Here is an 18,350-nt window from a genome sequence, read left to right on the forward strand (position 1 = left end):
CATACTGTTCTTTGAGGTGACAATGCCCTTATAGGACAAAGAGGAACACTATCCTCCTCTTTAGTGCAGAAAATGTGCACCTGGGACTGAAAATTACCCTTGATCTGAGCTTGAAGTTATTAAAAAATAATAAGCAAGGTTCTAGCACAAAGGATATATTCAATGGCATTGCACTGGCTGTCCCCACTCTCTATCTTTTGTGTCTTGTTGGACTTATCCAATCCACAATTACCTTTCCTCTGCTCGTTCCACCTGTGTCTGAGCATCCTTTATTTTTTTTGCTCCTGAGTTTTCCCCACGAATACTCGCTGTTGACATTTGCTCTGACTGAGCGCTAAAGAGCCGGATTTTGTGGGGAAAGCTCAGGGCAACCCCCCCCCAAACCCCCACCCACTCAGACACAGAGCATTGAAGAGCAGGGCAAAATGTAAGTGTGAATAAGCCTTTAGTAAGAATAGTGTTTACATAGGTAAAACTGCACATATAGGATCCTTGCCACAGGACTGTAACTGTTTCCTAATCCACTTTGTAAGAATAGGCTTTGCTCACGATCTCCACTGTAGATTGGGGATAGAGGGTTGTACCCAACAAATCACAAGGACTTAACATTTTCCTCTCCAAATCTGCTCTGGAGCTTGAGGGAAACCCCAGAACTTATTTGGGTGGTGGCTGGGCAGGGAGAGAGGACGTCCTATTGAACTAAGGAGACAACTTCATTGGATACAAACTTTAGAGTGGCACCTTGATGCTGCTGCTTCCATAAAACGTATTTCAGTGAATGTGTTGTTTCTGTTGTAGACAGGGCTAGTATATACCAAATATTAATCAAAAGTAGCATGAAGATTAACAGTCCATGTGGCTTGCTGAAAAAGTTCACCATCATCACTGCCAATAAACCAGTTTTATAAACAAAAAATGGTTAGCATTAATTGCTGTGACAAGGAAGAGCTGTTGGTGTGCATTTAAGGACATAATCAAAATACAGAGGCAACTGTTGGGAGTCATTCTGCAAAGAAACAGTAAAGATGTTTGTAACTTTAAGAACTGTTTCTGTGAGCTCTGGGCAGATTGGGTACAGCTGGTCATGACTACAAAAGGAGGAAAAGTTACAGTTTGAACATTGCCTGCAGGGAAAAACACCCACGAGCTTTGCTGTTTTGTAATAAAACCTTTATCTGATTTGGTTTTACACCGGTCTCGTGGTGTCGTAGTTTCTGTCATCTGCCACCAGAGGAAAAAACTCCTCTAACAGCAACATCCCTAGCTCAAGAAAGATCCAAGCATTAATGCACTCTAGAAACAAACACGAGTAAATCAAGATTGCAGCTTCCTAGTGTACCTTACTTAAAGTACACTGGAAGCATGTAATCCCTCTGAAAAAGATGGAGAAATTTCTGGCTTGCGTATGATATGTGCACATTCTGTTTTGTTTAAGGTAACATTTTAAGTGGTTGGTTGGGAAGCGATGCCTCTATTCGTGGAATATGGATGATGGAATCACAAAAGCAGTCACATCACTAAAGAACAATGTAACTTCAGAGGATACAGGAAGCTACCAAGCTTCATTAGAACATGGGGGCTAAATTAGATATGGCATTTGTCACGTAATTCACTCTTGCATAGTTGGGAATGCCCAAGGTGGATGCAGATTATGGCATCAGGAGAAGAGATCTTTAAATTTTTGCCCTGCTGGAGTCCTGACTGGAATCTAATTATTCCCAAGCCTATTTGCAATGGGCAGCAAACTCCCGCTACTGCCAAACAAGGTGTTTCTCCCTGAACAACACTGTCCCAATATGGTTCAAGCTCCTTCATTCCTCTGCCATTTTCAGCATTTAAGTTAACTTTGCAAGCACGAACCATGCAACAAAGACCACACTAATTTCTCTCTCCTCTGATGCAAATTAGACACTGATTCCAGTGTCTAGCATCGATACCAAAATGAACACCACCACGATAAGTTTTAATTAAGTCCAGGACACAAATTGGAATTTCAAGCTATTAAAAACAGGGACATCAGCAGCTGTTGAAGGCACACATGAAGTAAACAAAACATGTTTTAAAATTACTTTTACACAAGAGACATTTATTCATGCAAATTTATTTCACACAGGCTCATGGAACTAATTTTTACATTTTTATCTAGAATTTCCCGGAAGCTAGAAGGTTATTTCCCTGTACATTTCTAATTGAAGGCAGTAGGAAAATACTCATCTTGCTTGGCAATATTTATCTTTTTAGAAGCAGAGTTATCCACTGACTCTGCAAGCTTGGATCATTCTTCTAGAGAAGGTGGGGAGAAACCTCTATGGTTAACTGCTCCAGAGAGACAGAGATTATTCTGAAAGCAAAGTATTTTGCACCCACTCCACCCACTTTCCACCTAAATATGGCCAGATGGTCTCTGTGGCCAGCTACCACTTGATGGGTGCATGGTTCTGTGCTTCTTCTGTTTTGACATACTCATCGTACAGTTCTTTCAGGTGCAAAAACAACTCCTCCAGGTTTTCACCTGTCAAAGCAGACAGTGGGATGACTTTCTGTTCCACTCGTTCCTTGAGGAGAGACAAATTGCTCTTTGATTGTGGAAGATCAAACTTATTTCCAATGATGGCATGAGGTCTCTTTGACAAGCCTTCTTCATACTGCTCTAGCTCATATTTTAAGTCTTGCAGCTGAGTCCAGGGCTCAGATACCGAGAGATCTAACACAAACAGAAGAAAGCGGCAACGTTCTATGTGCCTCAGGAAGGCTAAGCCCAGCCCCCTGTTTCGATGGGCCCCTTTTATTATCCCAGGGACATCGGCAACTACGGAAACAAAGCAGAACCCAGCAAAAACAATCATTAGTATTCTGGTCATTTGAGCATGGTCACACAAACGTCAGATTTTGCCTGCAAGACTAGAACCAGAAAGCAGCATCATTCAAGCACGCAAAAAACTCCATCTGAAAATTCAGCATGGCTACAAGCAGCCAGCAGGCAGAGTAGAAAGAGCTGTTATACATTTCCTCCTGAGCATCATACTACAGGGGTCCACAAATATCAGTGTGGCTTGTTGCTGTTTAGTCATTTAGTCGTGTCCGACTCTTCGTGACTGCATGGACCAGAGCACAGCAGGCACTCCTGTCTTCCACTGCCTCCCTCAGTTTGCTCAAACTTATGCTGCTGGCTTTGAGAACACTGCCAGCATTTATGTGTGCTTCCTATTCACTCTTACCCCTTTTCAGATCCTCTAGCATTTGCAGTGGGTTTTGGAGAGACATGGGGATTTAACTAGTTTGTGCTACAGTATGAAGGAGGTAAGAAATAGCAATATATAACCAAGCCATGCCATTGGTGCAAGGACATCTGCCTGTGCAGCAGGACTTCCTCTCCTCTCCCCATGCATGTCCTCCAAATGTTCTGGGGGTACTGCAACCCTCCACAGCAGGTCGGGTGACTGTGTGCTTGGAGAGGAATGGGAGAGGTAGTTCCATTGAGCAGGAGGGCGTCCTTGAACTAACAAGACACCTTTGATGGATACAGCCCCAAGAGTCTCCCCTGCTGTTTCTTACTTTTCCAAACTGCTTTGCAAGCCTAGAGGGCTTTGCCAGGGAAGCATAGCTTTGCTTTATTCATGCTGGGGTTTGGATAAGATCAGAGACAGCAGAGAAACTGCAGCATTTGTGAGAGCTTGTTGGAGGCGGCTGACAAGCCGTTGCCCCTAACTGCCCAAGGCACATCCTAGGAGAATGGATTAGTGGATGCTTGCTCAAAGCAGATACTCATTCTGTGCTTGGGGATTTGAAAGAAAATGTTCTCGGCAACAGCATTCAGTAGTTTCTATGTGAATAAAGCAGGCCAATTAGAGATGACACAAGGCACTGCCTCTTCCAAAATGGTTAGCTTTAATACCACCCCATAGGAGTCCACAGATACTGGGGTTAGCTTGGTAGACAGCATCTATTTATCCTTGCTACCAACTCCCCCTTCCCTGCTCTTTTTCAAATCTTCAGGCATATGCAGAGGGAAAGAGGTAGTGGAGCAATGTGACTACTCGACCTTTGCTTATTTTGGCTTGTGAGATCCAGCTGGGGAAGGACTGACAAGGAGGGTCCAAGGTTGATTTTCCATGGGTAATTCCCTTGCACACCCAATTCATCAGGCTGATGGGCTGTAAAGCCTAAGCCTGTTTTCCAATCGGGAAAGTACTTCAAGGTTCCTGACTCCAATGGCATGATTTGGGCAAAACAGCCTCATGAGCCAAATAAATAATAATAATTTGACCCCCTGTTGTTTAGCCTGTAGACTAGAGTCACCCCACAAATACTGTGGGATTAATGTATTTATTACCAAACAGAAGACAAGTATCTTAATGTTGTCAAGTCTTTTAGCTGTGCTATGATTTGTTGTTGTTGCTTAGTCGTTTAGTCGTGTCCGACTCTTTGTGACCCCATAGACCAGAGCACGCCAGGCACCCCTATCTTCCACTGCCTCCCGCAGTTTGGTCAGACTCATGTTTGTGGCTTCGAGAACATGATTAGCTCTGATTAGCTCTGTTTTAAGTGAGGTTGTGATTTTGTACTTAGGCCGGCTAATCACAGTAAGCACATGACTGCCAAAAGAGGGGGGGCGGTATTTGTTCTACCGCCCTACATCCGAAGATCGCAAGCCAGTTGACAATAGAAATACACAAAAATATACACCATGTGACTATGATACACAATTTTCTTTTTGCTCTTTCAAGAGGAAATGCGATGGAGGCTCAGTAAAAATATTAAGCACTTGAAATGAAGTCTTATAAAAACATACCTGCAACTTGCTCATAGTTTTCATAGTGAACAATGCCTACATGTGGATTTAAGGTTGTGAATGGGTAAGAAGCCACTGCTGGTTTTGCATTGGAGATGGCTCGCAACAGCGAAGACTTCCCAGCATTAGGGAATCCTACCTGGAATAAAGAGCCCAATCTGGATTATTTAGAAGGCAGGTCTCTAGCCACACTGTTCAGACACGTCACTGTTTGGCTGAAGCTAGAACATTGCATTTTAATACATAGGTGCGCATAGACGGGGTTTGTGAAAATGCTGCACCCACATGCTTCCCCATGATACGTGTTGTTCATAACGGCTAGACAAAGTGAGCCCAAGTTTTCCAGTTGTTGCTATCATGAACATCATCAGCCTCCAAGTCAAGAGATCCAATCAGGAAAGCACATGCACACACACCAGTACAAATCAAAGAACTACATTTTTAAAGTCATATCTCCCCCACTCCACATTATGGGTAAAGGTATTTTTTAAAAAGGTAAAGGACCCCTGGACAGTTAAGTCCAGTCAAAGGTGACTATGGGGTTGTGGCACTCATCTCACTTTCAGGCTGAGGGAGCAGGCATTTGTCCACAGACAGCTTTCCAGGTCGTGTGGCCAGCATGACTAAACCGCTTCTGGCACAACAGAACATTGTGACGGAAACCAGAGCGCATTGAAACACTGTTTACCATCACGCCACAGCGGTATAACAACAACAACAACAACAACAACAATAATAATAATACCCCGCCCATCTGGCTGGGTTTCCTCAGCCACTCTGGGCGGCTTCCAAAAGAATATTAAAATACTGTGATACATCAAACATTAATCGCTTCCCTAAACAGGGCTGCCTTCAGATGTCTTCTAAAAGTCTGGTAGTTGTTGTTTTCTTTGACATCTGGTGGGAGGGTGTTCCACAGGGAGGGCGCCACTACCGAGAAGGCCCTTTGCCTGGTTCCCTGTAACTTGGCTTCTCGCAGTGAGGGAACCGCCAGAAGGCCCTCGGTACTGGACCTCAGTGTCCGGGTAGAACAATGGGGGTGGAGACGCTCCTTCAGGTATACTGGACTGAGGCCGTTTAGGGCTTTAAAGGTCAGCACCAACACTTTGAATTGTGCTCGGAAACGTATCTATTTATCTACTTGCACTGGCGTGCTTTCGAACTGCTAGGAGCTGGAACAGAGCAATGGGAGCTCAGCCCGTCGTGGGGATTTGAGCCGCCAGCCTTCAGATTTGCAAACCCGAGAGGCTCAGTGGTTTAGACAACAGCGCCACCCACATCCCTCCACATTATGGAGCTGTTCCTAACTAAACAATGAAGGTTTGTTCCTCCAGAGTCAAATGTTCTACTGAAAAAAGGCAGACTCACCATCCCTGCATGGGCCATGGTTTTAAGCTCCAAATGGAGAATTTTTTCTTGCCCTGGTTCACCCTTAGTAGCAGTTGTTGGCGCTCGATTGTCATTGGCCAGAAAGAAACGGTTGCCTTTCCCTCCAGCTCCACCATAGGCTGCAACATACTCCTCACCATGATGGTTGAGATCAGCCACAATTGTACAGTCCTCTTTAACCACCGTACCAATGGGAACCTTGAAAGTAAAAAGAAAGTTAAGCAAAGCTTGCAAAGAAAGTTTGCAATGCGTTGCAATTTGCTTATGCCTGAGTGCAAGCCGAGATCCAAATAGTCCCAGGAAGCTCTCCGAACTCTCTCACATGGATGAAGTATGCCTGTAAGCTTTAAAAGGCTGAAAATTAGAGAAGTAAGTTGTGTTATGGGGCAGCAAACAAAGACAATTACTTTTAAAAAAATAATTAAATGTATAAAACTTAAAATTAAAACATTAGCTGCTTACCTTAACATAGACAGTTTTACCAGCAGCTCCATAACAGTTTTTGCTCCCTCCATTTACTCCATTGAAACCTCGATAGAGTGAGAGAAGAGAAGCCAAGGATCTGACTTGCTTATCCACTGTAAAGCAAGATTCAAAATGTTTGAAGTGTACAGTACTCCTATTAGATAAATTTTCTTGTCTGCATATGCAAATCAAGTGATTCCAAGATGAGGACACATCATTAATGTCAGAGAATGTTGTCTCTGCACTACCCAGCACAGGACACTGGGACAAAGCAATACTAGGAGTGATCTGGTGTTCTTACTGCTCGCCTGCCTAAACCATATTAGAATGCGAACAGCGTATTAATGTACATTAAAATGTTTTTGAAAGCAATGTCTTTCAGAAGGTAACTTCGCTTGTGATCACCAAACCAAAATATTTCAATGATCTTAGGAAGACAACTTGAAAAATGCCAAAAAATAAAAATTGTTTCACACCTTGTTCTACACACTTTGTTTTCAGTAGTTAAAAACTGCCAAAATTCATTAATCCGTTCTGTCGACGATAAACACACTTTGGTGCATTATCTTATTTTGGCTAGCTTAGATTATTGTATTTCTCTATTCCCATTTTAAGCATCCTATTCTATCTTGAATTCTGCCACCCAACTTGGGCTTTTTTTCTTGTACCCCCCCCACCCCCCGCTTAAAAATATATTATTATTTATTATACTTACATACCACCCTTCATCCAAAGCTCACAGGGTGGTTTACAGTATAAAAACACAAGCATCATGTTCCTTTTCTTTGGATTACTTTATGGTGGTAATGTTACCATATTATGCTAAATTTCAGGTAGCATCTTGGATCAAATGATCCCACCATTCAAGTGTAGTGCATCTCTGTGAGCTGCCTTGATCCTGGCTCTAGAGAAGGCATAAAGAACCTCTGGTCCTCCAAAATGTTGCTGGAGTCCGCTTCCCATCAATCCCAGCCAGCACGGCCAGTAGTGTGATGATGGGAGTTGTAGTACAGAAACATTTAGAGGACAGCAAGTTTCCCATCCCTGCTCTTGAGGGTCAGCAGAATGAGTGAAATGAACAAACCCTCATGAGCAGAAGTAAATTCTGCTTGTCTTATAGGATCTTTGGATCAAAATTTGTGTTCTTTGTTCCACCACCACCCCGCCTTTTGCTCCAGTTCATCTTCTTGATTATTTGTGTCCTCTTGATCATTGTATTTTCTTCTTTGATAAGTCTCATACATTTCCTTCTGCTTTGCGCCTTTCTGCTCTTTCCTCTTTTTGCTTCTTTTAATGAAATTCATTGCCAGCCTATAGTTGGTTAATTCATTCTTCTTTCCTTATTTAAATATGTCTCACAGATTAAAGCTATAACAGAGTTATTATGGTTTACATTTTTACATTCTCCTTCTCTTCCTCTAGTTTCAATTATGTGTCTTCTTTGTCTATACTGTATGAGAAGACAAGCACAGACCAGTTTCTGTTTGTACTCAATACAACACCTGGTTTTTTTAGGTGCTCAAATAATAATTATTATTATTACTGCAGCTAAGCTGCTTAAGACAGTACTTTGCAAAAGATGGAACTGTGATTACCATGCACTTTGTATATAAGGAGCTTAAGAAAGTTTCTAGAATGCAAGTTAAGACACAAAAAACCCCAGTGCCACAAAATAACCACCAAACATTTTACAGCTACTGATGCATTCGGTAAAGAGGTTCAAGCTATGTGTTTTTGAAGAATGGTTCTTCACGTGGAAGAGAGCATGTTCAATCTAAAATAGTTTACTTTTCATTGTATTGGAATTGCCTTTTCAAAGCTGCAATTTCAGCACAATTACTGAGCAGAAAATATACAGGAATTGTGCTATCACCTAATGTAGAGCTTGTCAAATGAGCAAAAGCATTACACAACCAGCACTGTGCCCATGTAGCCACTGACAGCTTAGTCTAGGCATGCTGTGGGTATAGGAGTTTGAAAATTCAGCAGCAAGCTTGGAAAAGAATGCAATCATATGCACACTTAGATGGGTGCAAGCCCCAGTGAACACAGTGAAGCCTACTCAAGTGTAGGAAAGCATAGAACTGAGCTGCATTAGGGCAGAACTTCGGTGTGCAATACTTGAGCAATCCAATCAGAGTTTGATCTGTTTAAGCACCATTCCGATCAATGGAGCATAAGCACACACACTTAGATTCTAGTGGAGGCTGGACTGATTTATACATTATGAATGCCATAGATGGAAGATACTTTTACGCAGCAAGTCTGTGTGTCTGTAAATTTCTATGCAACTTCTATATAGCATAGAAGTGCCCCCTTTAGACAATTCTAGTTACAAGAAAGGAGATTCCAGCTAAACATTAGGAAGAACTTTCTGACAGCAAGAGCTGTTTGACAGTGGAACAGACTCCCTTGGAAGGTGGTGAGCTCTCCTTCACTGGAGGTTTTTTAAGGAGAGGTTGGATAGCCATCTGTCATGGATGCTTAAGTTATGATGCCTGTACTGCAGCGGGTTGGACTGGATGATCCTTGGGAACCCTTCCAAGTCTACAATTTAATGGAACACCACTGGGCGCAAGCAATTAATCTGCCCATGTTTATTCTGGGCATCCACCAGTATAGGAGCTGCCTCTTCTTTCAGAGAATTTCTGCCTTGTGGAACACAGGTGCTAATATGCAGTTTCAAGGCTGTTTCTAAGCACCTTTGGTAAGCACTCTCAATAATGTTTTTCTATTCCACTTAGGTCATTATGCCACTCTCATCACCACAATGCTGAAGCACAATCCATAAGTATATTATAAGTGTGTTATATAAGTGTATTATTATGGTAGCTTTTGGCTTCAAGAGGGAAAATGGTATCGACTTTCATGCATAAAAGCAAGGTCAGAGAGATGTGCTTTCTATTATTTCCACAGAGTGAACCTTCTAGTATCTCTACAGCATATGCACATAATTCATGTCAAGTTGTCAACTAGCTGGATCCTCTCTTTACAGTGATTCATCCCAAATAAACTGAGCTATGCATAAAATGCTTTCTCGTTTTTGGAAAACTATTTTTAGATTAATTTCAGGCTGGTCCAGTTATATACTGCTTTTTGTTAAATGTAAAACATTATGTTGGATTTTGAGTTTTACATTACTTGCATTGAAATTATTTTATGTATTGCATTATATTTTAATTATTTTATTGATTTTTGTAAACTGCCCAAAGGACTTTGGTTGAAGCGCAGTCTAGAAACAAAATAAACCAATGTATCAAGATGTGTGCAAGAGATATTATCTCTTACCTTTCAGTATAATGTCTCCCCCATCTCCTCCATCTCCACCATCAGGACCTCCATATATTTTTCTAGGTTCACTGTGGAAACAGCTGATACCATCACCTCCTTTGCCTCCTACCACATATACCCTTCGATGATCTACAAAGTATCGGGTCTGAAATAGGGAGAAACACTATTCAGAAAAGCAAATCAAGACATTTAAGAAATTTTCAATTCTAAGCCTACTAGGAATTAAATTTCCATTTGATAAGCGAGAGGCATTTAAAGTCTACTAGGAATTAAATTTCCATTTGATAAGAGAGAGAGACATGCATATTGCATTTAAGGTACTGGCCAGATAAATTTATCTGGCATTTATTACCTAGCAAAAAATCTTATACTCAAGGCCACAGACTGGGATAGGTATATTCTGGAGGACTGATCCATCCCTTGGATGTTTTCGACATTTCTCAGAATTCTATCAGTTCTTCAGAAAAAAGGAAACTTGATTCTACATTCCAGTGTTGTGGGCAATTATTGCAAAGGCACTAGTATGGCCAACAAACAATTACAGTATGCATCTATTTCGTATAGTGACCAATGAAGGAAAAGGGGGCAGATTTTCCGTACTAGTATATTATGTTTTCCATGAAGTAGCTCTTGAAAAGCACTGATTCAATTAGTTCAAAATGCCATTGCCAAAATGTTTGGCACTGTCCAGCCACAGCAGGTTCCGCTGTTGTTATAACTGGTCATACATTTCGTTTCATTCAAATTGCTCATTTTCACCTCTAAAGTCCTAAATAGCTAGGACTTTCCCTCCTACAGCTCTCCTTATGCACTCTAACAAGCCCTGATGGTGCTGCCCTGGTTTCTAGTGCTGAATGAGAAGCCGTATGAAGGATTGGGTATTTTATTATGCAAGACACTTTGCAGGGAAATACACCTGCCCCTTCTTCATTTTCATTCCAAGTAAAGTGGGAAGGTCTATAAGCTCAGGGCTTTGCAAGCAAAAGGCTCCAGGTCAAGTTCCTGGCATCTCTAAGTAGGGCCAGTCATTGAAGAAAGAATACCAAAAGAGATGAACAAATGCTCTGACTTGATAGAAGGCAGCTTCCTATATTCCTAGTTGCACTCAGTCCCCATTTCTCAAGGGTATTCTTTTTCAGCTTATGATCAGAAGCGAGGAGCAAATACAGCAGGCAGTCCTCCTTCTCATACAGTGCCTCTTATCGGGATACTAAGTGCTTCACTGTTATCTAATTTATTCCAAGGCAGCGGCATTCAGTTTGTTCAGGGACCCTTGGAGACTTATCAGGGGCTCCTCTGTGAAAGGACAGACAACGACAGGTAAGTTTGCCTTAAAGAGAACTTGCTCACTGTTAGTGGACCTTGCTCTCCAATGCAGTGCTGCAAGGAAGAGGTGGGTATGTTCAAAAGGGCACTCTTCTGCTGCCAACAAGACCCAACAAGTTTGGACCAATGGCCTGCCTGAACCGCGCAGGCATCCAGAACATGTCCCCAAATGCTCTATGGTAGGTTGGAGATCCACGGCAGACATGAAAAGCTTCCTCAACAGAGGTTGATGTGGAAAGTGCTCCCTGAGGTTACAGAGCTCAAAATACAGTAATGTATCTGAACCAAGAAAGGGCAGAGGGAGGAAACAGTTAATTTATTCTAGTGCTCTCTAACACAACCCAGGTATGCTGTAAAAACAGCATTCAGCATTTCAAGGACATATTTATCTAGCATTTCCCCCTTCTTGGAGGAGAAAAGCTGTAGCTATCCCAGCAGCAATCTCACTGGCCCAGCCGTTACAATTCGTTTTTTATTTCACTTTTTAACTCTTCTTGCTGTAATGTAGCCAAGTAATCACTATGTTCCCTGTGAGTTTTTTAAAAAGTATACTCTATAAATCAGTACAGAATTACTGGTAATATCTTAAGTCTTGTGATAGCACCAAAAAATTATAGTTTGTTTTTTAAAGCACAAGCAGCTGGAAGGGAACTGATTGCCACAAACATGGACAGTTAGGCAAATGCTACAGAGAAAGGTTCAGGACATTGAAAATAACGTAGGATGAGTGCCTGGGCAAAATGCAGGTGGCCAGCTGTGTGCTTAAGTTGTGACAATATTTGAGGAAAAGAACATTTTCTGAATTTACATAGCATCACCAAGTGGTTAAAACAGCAAACTGCTGCCTTAAATTACTCAAAAGCAGCACAATAGTTGCCCTTTATCTGTGGTTTGTTGCTAACAGGATTTATAAGCTTGCAATCTCAAACACATTGCAAATTAAGTTGAACAAAAGAGCCCTTTCATCAACAGAGAGGATTATGCAGCCATATTTTTCACAAGATGAGTTTGTGATCTCACGATAAATAGCCACAATATGTACTCTAGTAACCTTAGTTATCAAACGTATCTTCAGCTTGTGAGCTGATCAGTACTTGACAGATGCAGTTCTGAGCACAGACTATCTCGTGATTTGGCCAGGGACTCATGCACAAAAAGCAGGATGCGCAGGGCAGGGCTATCCACCATTATCCACCAGGGCTATCCAACTGAAAAATCTACTTGAAGAGGGAAAATGACTGGCACATCTGCATTTTTAACACAAACTTGCCATGTAAATCTGAAGTTCCTATTGTTGTTGTTGTTATTATTAAATTTGTATATGAAATTAAGTCCAAATACAATCTAAATCTTACACAAGTACTTAATGCACAACCTCACAGTACAGAAACAAACAGAATTAACAAGATATGAACACACAACTTAGCTTATTATTAGTCATTTGATAAAAGAAGCATTTTTGTTAAGGTCAGTGAACTATGGCCCCAACTACCTACAATTGTCAGAATTCTTGCAGCTGAATTCTAACTAACAAGAGGCTTCGAAGCCATTTTGCAGCCCCACTAAAAGCCAAATAATGAAGTGACATTGAGACCCCTTATTCTTACATGTATGCACAAGAGCAAGTATGATACAGTAAACAGAGCACTGAACTTGGAATGGAGAGAGATTGGTTCATCAAATCCTGCTCAGCCTTGTAACCAGCTGCCTGTCTACCACCTCCCATCCTAAACTCTCTATAAGATGGCCGTCAGGATAAGAAGGAAGTGGTAGCAGGGAGAAACTATGTATGGTGTCTGGTACTCCTGGGAGAATGGGAGTGGGGAAATGGAAATTTAGTAAATAAACAAAGATAACATACAGTTCATTCCTACATATCTTTTCTTAGAGAAGTAAAGATTGCAGCCTTTTTCAACCTGTTTATAGGATTACAGTGGTACCTCAGGTTACATACGCTTCAGGTTACAGATTCCACTAACCCAGAAATAGTGCTTCAGGTTAAGAACTTTGCTTCAGGATGAGAACAGAAATCATGCTCCAGCGGCGCAGTGGCAGCAGAAGGCCCCATTAGCTAAAGTGGTGCTTCAGGTTAAGAACAGTTTCAGGTTAAGTACGGACCTCCAGAACGAATTAAGTACTTAACTTGAGGTACCACTGATCATGTAAGTCAGGATGTCTGCATCCTAAAAACACTTGCATGCAAAATTTCTGTTGTAACACAATTTAAAGAAACAAAGTAGTCATTGCTAAGGGTTTTCAAACAGTATTTCTGCCTTATCATCCTGTAATCTTCACATGAAAAGGATGTAAGAAATAAAAATGCCAGATTTCTTACCAAATGCTTACTAATAAATGTTTAGCTTAATGTTTTCTGGTTTTGTATTATGTCTTAAATTTACAAAGGCTTTTAAATCAATGTGTTATAGGAAAGTGGAAGTCAGGGAACTCCAAAAGCAAGTAAGAGAAGACAAGAAATATATTGCAGTACCACTAAATTTAATTTGCAGCTAAACTGAATATTTTTCAAGACTTTACCAGCTTCTTTTCTGAAAGGTCTCTTTTATGTCCCCGTCGCCGAGACTTGGAACACCTTGTGCAGGTTGTGCTAAGATTCCTGTGCCAGCTCTTCTGAAGTAAGTAACTCTGTATGAGTGAATGTGTCACTCTCAATTGGCTTTCCAACCAAGCTCTGATGGGTATTTGTTGCATATTTGCCTATCAAGGGAGAAAAACAGTGCTGCCGAGATCAAGAAATACTAAAGAGCAAACATTGAGAAAACAATAAGTGCTAAAGTATCAAAACTGAACACAAATTCCTTCTTGAAAAGACCAATTATGCACAGCTGCTTCCACTTGCAGTGGTTGTGAAAGGGCTGGAAAATCAAGTACACTTAACTGATGAATTGCTGCCCTCACAAGAGCATTCTCACAAACACTTTTGTTATTGCAGAACTCCCCCAGATCAGTCCTGCTATTCTCTGTAATAAAGGTACCTCAGTCATCGAAACACTTATCCTTGCACATCCCACTTGCACATTTGCAGAATCAAACTGACATGTTGAGAACATGGAACAAATGCAGTCAAACTTTGTTAAATGATAGCACAACTGTATGGTTATTTTAACTTTTATAATATAAAATCAAGTCTCCAACATTCTGTCACATGTAAGCACAATTAAGAATCAGAACCCAGAATGCAACAATTCAGATGAAGGGGTAGGCTTGATTCAGGCGGAAGGCTCACCAGTGATAGGAAGCAGGTTAATCCCTCTCTTTCCTTGGAGGTTTTTAAGATGAGGTTGGTTGGCCATCTGTCATAAATGCTTTCCTTGAGATTCCTGCATAGCAGGTGGTTGGACTAAATGATCCTTGCGGTCCCTTCCAATTCTACAGTTCAGTAGTACAGTCTTAACTGTATTCATTTACCTTCTCTGATATAAGAAAATAACTATCACTCAGTCCCGTGGGCATGTGTAAGAGATCTGCACTTAGGGACACTTTTGAAGCAAGGGCAAAACAAGCACTCCAACAGAGTGGCATGACAGTGATACTTGGAGGGTGCAATGGACTGCAGTGTGCACCGACACAATGCACCAGCTTCCTGGTATGTGCACTGTTGTTGCTTATAGGCAGAAGACAGTTTACCACAGTGCAAGCACACTAACAAGAGCACCAGATTGCTTCTTCACCAGATTGTTTGGTGTTTTACTATGTTTTCATATATCCTGTAAGCCGCCTAGAGTGGCTGGGAAAACCCATCCAGATGGGTGAGGTATAAATAATAAAATTACTATTACTGTTGTTGTTGTTAGTGTATTTAGCACATTTATATCTTCCTTTTTCTTCCATCACAAAACCCAAGACATGGAGTTCTCAGACGGTCATCTTTCACAAGTGCTGATCATACCCAGGCTTGATTGGCTTCAGCACAGTTACCAAACAATGTTTTGTGTTGTGAACAGCCACATAACGTGGCAAGGACCAGTAGAATGAAAAAAAAAACAAGTTAGGCTGCCAACCTATAGTGACTTAGCCAATAGGAAGCCCAACTGAACACACTGGGAAATTATTTCTGAGTAAACACATGCAGGACTGCACTGTTAGTCATCCCGGTGGGATAGGAATGTCTGAGACTACTAACCAGAATGATAAACACAGCACACGCCTATTTTATTTTTATTGTGTGTTTTAATTATGGATTTAATTCACACTTGTAAACCGCCTATTATGGCATTAAACTGATTAAACAGCAACAAGTCTTGGGACTAAAGCCTAGCCACAGTAGTTAATGCACTGGCTGCTTCAAAACTGGATTACTGCAATGTGCTCTGTGTGGAGCTTCCCTTGTGCATGATCTGGAAGCTGCAATTAGTGCAGAATTCAGTGGCACAATTGCTGGCGGAAGTGAGGCCTTGTCACCTGTGCTCAGAGACCTGCACTGGTTGCTGATTTCCTACTGGGCCAGGTCCAAGGGGCTGCTATTAGCATACCAAGCCCGTAACAACTTGGGACCAGAGTAGCTACGATATCGCCTTACCCTACATGGACCCACTTGGCTGCTTCAATCGGATCGGAATTGGCACTTACAGCAGGCGCCACACAACATCCGCAGCACATCTGCATGAAAAGCTCAGGATCATTCTGTGTGGGAGCACCTGCACTTTGGGACACCCTGCACAAATGGAATCAAATCAACAACTGCACTCTTTTTCGGCGCACTCTTCTGTTTAGACAAGCCTACCTGGATGCTTACAGAGAGCTGAGGTCATTATCACCTGATTTGGCATTTTTAACTTCTGCGTGTTTTTAAAGCAGCATTGTGAATCTTTCTCGGTCTTATGTTTGTTTGTTTAATCTTTTTGTAACCCACTCTGGGGTGCTGGTTTCTTTTCTTTTCTTAACATTAAAGAAATAATTTAATTTAATTTAAAATAAATACATACTGCAGCAGCAGCAGCTCTCCCAGCCTGTCCAGCACATTTTCTGAGGCAAATATCTAGCTGCCCATGGACTTTTTCTTGTTTTCTACAGAAGGCCGGCCCCCCTCTGCTCAACCGCCTTTCTCACTGACACACACGCAGCGCATCTCGCTCCCCACTTCTCCGTCCTCCATATATATTCTCATATATATATATATATATATATATATATATGAATGAGATATATATATCCCTCACACACACAATGATTTTATCGTGGTTTCTTCTCGTTTTTAGGCACCCAGGTGTTTTTTTTTGTAAGGTTTGTTTGTAAAAGAAGAAGAAACGGCATCTCACCCACCCCAAGCTTTATCCTAGCTCCGCCATTTTCTGAAAGGCTTTGCCCACCCGCGGGTTCAGCATCACACGCCTGACGTCACAGCCGCGCGCCGCGGGCGCGGAAAGAGAAAGCAGTGGCGAAGGCGGGTCGGGACAGCAAAGACGTCAGCCACCCCTTTCCCTGCCTCGCGCCAAGCAGCTGCCGCGCAGACGCAGTTCTAGCGCCTGCTAGGAGCTGGAAGCGGCGGCCGCAGGGCTGCATGTGCGCCTGCGCACCTGCCGGGGCTGGCGGTTCAAACGTTGCGTAGCGCCGCTTCACTCCCCCTCCCCCTCTTTCTACTCACCGCAGACGTTATCGAACGGGATTGGTGGGAAGGCTTCTCCAGGAGGGTTGTGATTGGATGATGTGGCGATAGAGGCGGGAGAAGCCGGAGTTGAATTGGCCGTTGGGCGGCGAGGGACAGGAGCAGCACCTGAGGTAGTTCCACGTTTGGGCCTGTCAGTATTTTCTCCTGAAATGGCTCCTCCGTCGCTTCGACGACCTACAGTTATGCAGGCGGAACTTCATAGGCCCATTAAACATAACTGAGCATATAATTGATAACTATTTATTCATTTATTTATTTATTTTTACACATTGACACATTATATATTTATTTATATCCCGCCTTTTTCCCTCATGGAACTCAGGGTGACTTAACAACGTGAACTCCATGGTTCTATGAAATACAACCAAAACGGCACAGCACCAGCCCTTTCCATTTCAAAGCAGCCATAGTTCCCAAGGACCTTTTATTAAAAGCAGCAGCAGCAGCCAGTTCACGTGCCAACGGCAGAAGGACCCAAGGAGGGAGCCAGTCTGGCTTCTCCGGGGAGAGAATTCCAGAGGGTGGGAACAGCCACTGAGAAGGCCCCTTTGGCAGACGCACTTTGACTTGTTACCGTAAGCGTCGTATAAATATACCAGCAATGAACTTAGGTGAGTTATGTGACTAAAATAGCACCATGTGACATTCATGGCTAAAATGGCACCATTCACACAATCAGCAGGTATATGCACAACCAGGGGAACCCTTGATATTCTGTTAATACAGGCATCCGCTCACTCACACAAGGGCCTGCATGTGCATAAGTGAAATCACATAAAGTGGGGAGTACCCACTAAAAGGGACGCGGGTGGCGCTGTGGGTTAAACCACAGCGCCTAGGACTTGCTGATCAGAAGGTCAGCGGTTCAAATCCCCTCGACGGGGTGAGCTCCCGTTGCTTGGTCCCTGCTCCTGCCAACCTAGCAGTTTGAAAGCATGTCAAAGTGCAAGTAAATAAATAGGTACCGCTCTGGCGGGAAGGTAAACGGTGTTTCCATGCACTGCTCTGGTTCACCAGAAGTGGCTTAATAATGCTGGCCACGTGACCTGGAAGCTGTACGCTGAGCGCCGCAACCTCAGAGTCGGCCACGACTGGACCTAACGGTCAGGGGTCCCTTTACCTTTTACCCAGGTAGGATGAGCAGCCTAAACAAAGTCCCGCTGTGCTCCTAGTCTCTTTGGGGCTTCGTCTGTCCTTCGCGACGTCCTCTTCAGGTTCTGGGGAGGGTCTCCTCGAGCCATGAGGACTCTTCAGCTGGTTTTTATTTATTTCCTGGTTTCTATTTATTTCTCAGCACCATGTATATACATGGTCATGTGTGAATAGATCACACATAAGATTCCTGCATTGCAGGGGGTTGGACTAGATGACCCTTGGGATCCCTTCCAGCTCTACAGTTCTATGATTCTATAAATATGGGGGTACCTGCACTTGGCTCTACTAATTTCCAGTGTCTAATCT

General features: G+C 42.6%; 1 protein-coding gene across 2 annotated transcripts; it reads right to left on the reverse strand.

Annotated features, from left to right (window-relative positions):
- Positions 1-2,065: 2,065 nt before the first annotated feature.
- Positions 2,066-17,494, reverse strand: MTG2 (mitochondrial ribosome associated GTPase 2). Of its 2 annotated transcripts, XM_081917142.1 has the most exons (8): positions 17,208-17,494; positions 16,544-16,994; positions 13,799-13,978; positions 9,935-10,082; positions 6,644-6,759; positions 6,161-6,379; positions 4,793-4,931; positions 2,066-2,809 (listed from the first exon to the last, which is right to left on the reverse strand). In XM_081917142.1, the coding sequence occupies exons 3-8, from the start codon at positions 13,970-13,972 to the stop codon at positions 2,415-2,417; spliced, it is 1,191 nt and encodes a 396-aa protein (XP_081773268.1). In that variant the 5' UTR covers positions 13,973-13,978; positions 16,544-16,994; positions 17,208-17,494; the 3' UTR covers positions 2,066-2,414. The 2 variants fall into 2 exon arrangements, with proteins under 2 accessions (XP_081773268.1, XP_081773269.1); XM_081917143.1 differs by lacking the exons at positions 16,544-16,994; positions 17,208-17,494 and adding an exon at positions 14,508-14,933.
- Between the last annotated feature and the right edge of the window lie 856 nt (positions 17,495-18,350).

Source organism: Podarcis melisellensis (genome assembly GCF_964234715.1).
Source record: "Podarcis melisellensis genome assembly, chromosome: 6".
Lineage (NCBI taxonomy): Eukaryota > Metazoa > Chordata > Lepidosauria > Squamata > Lacertidae > Podarcis > Podarcis melisellensis.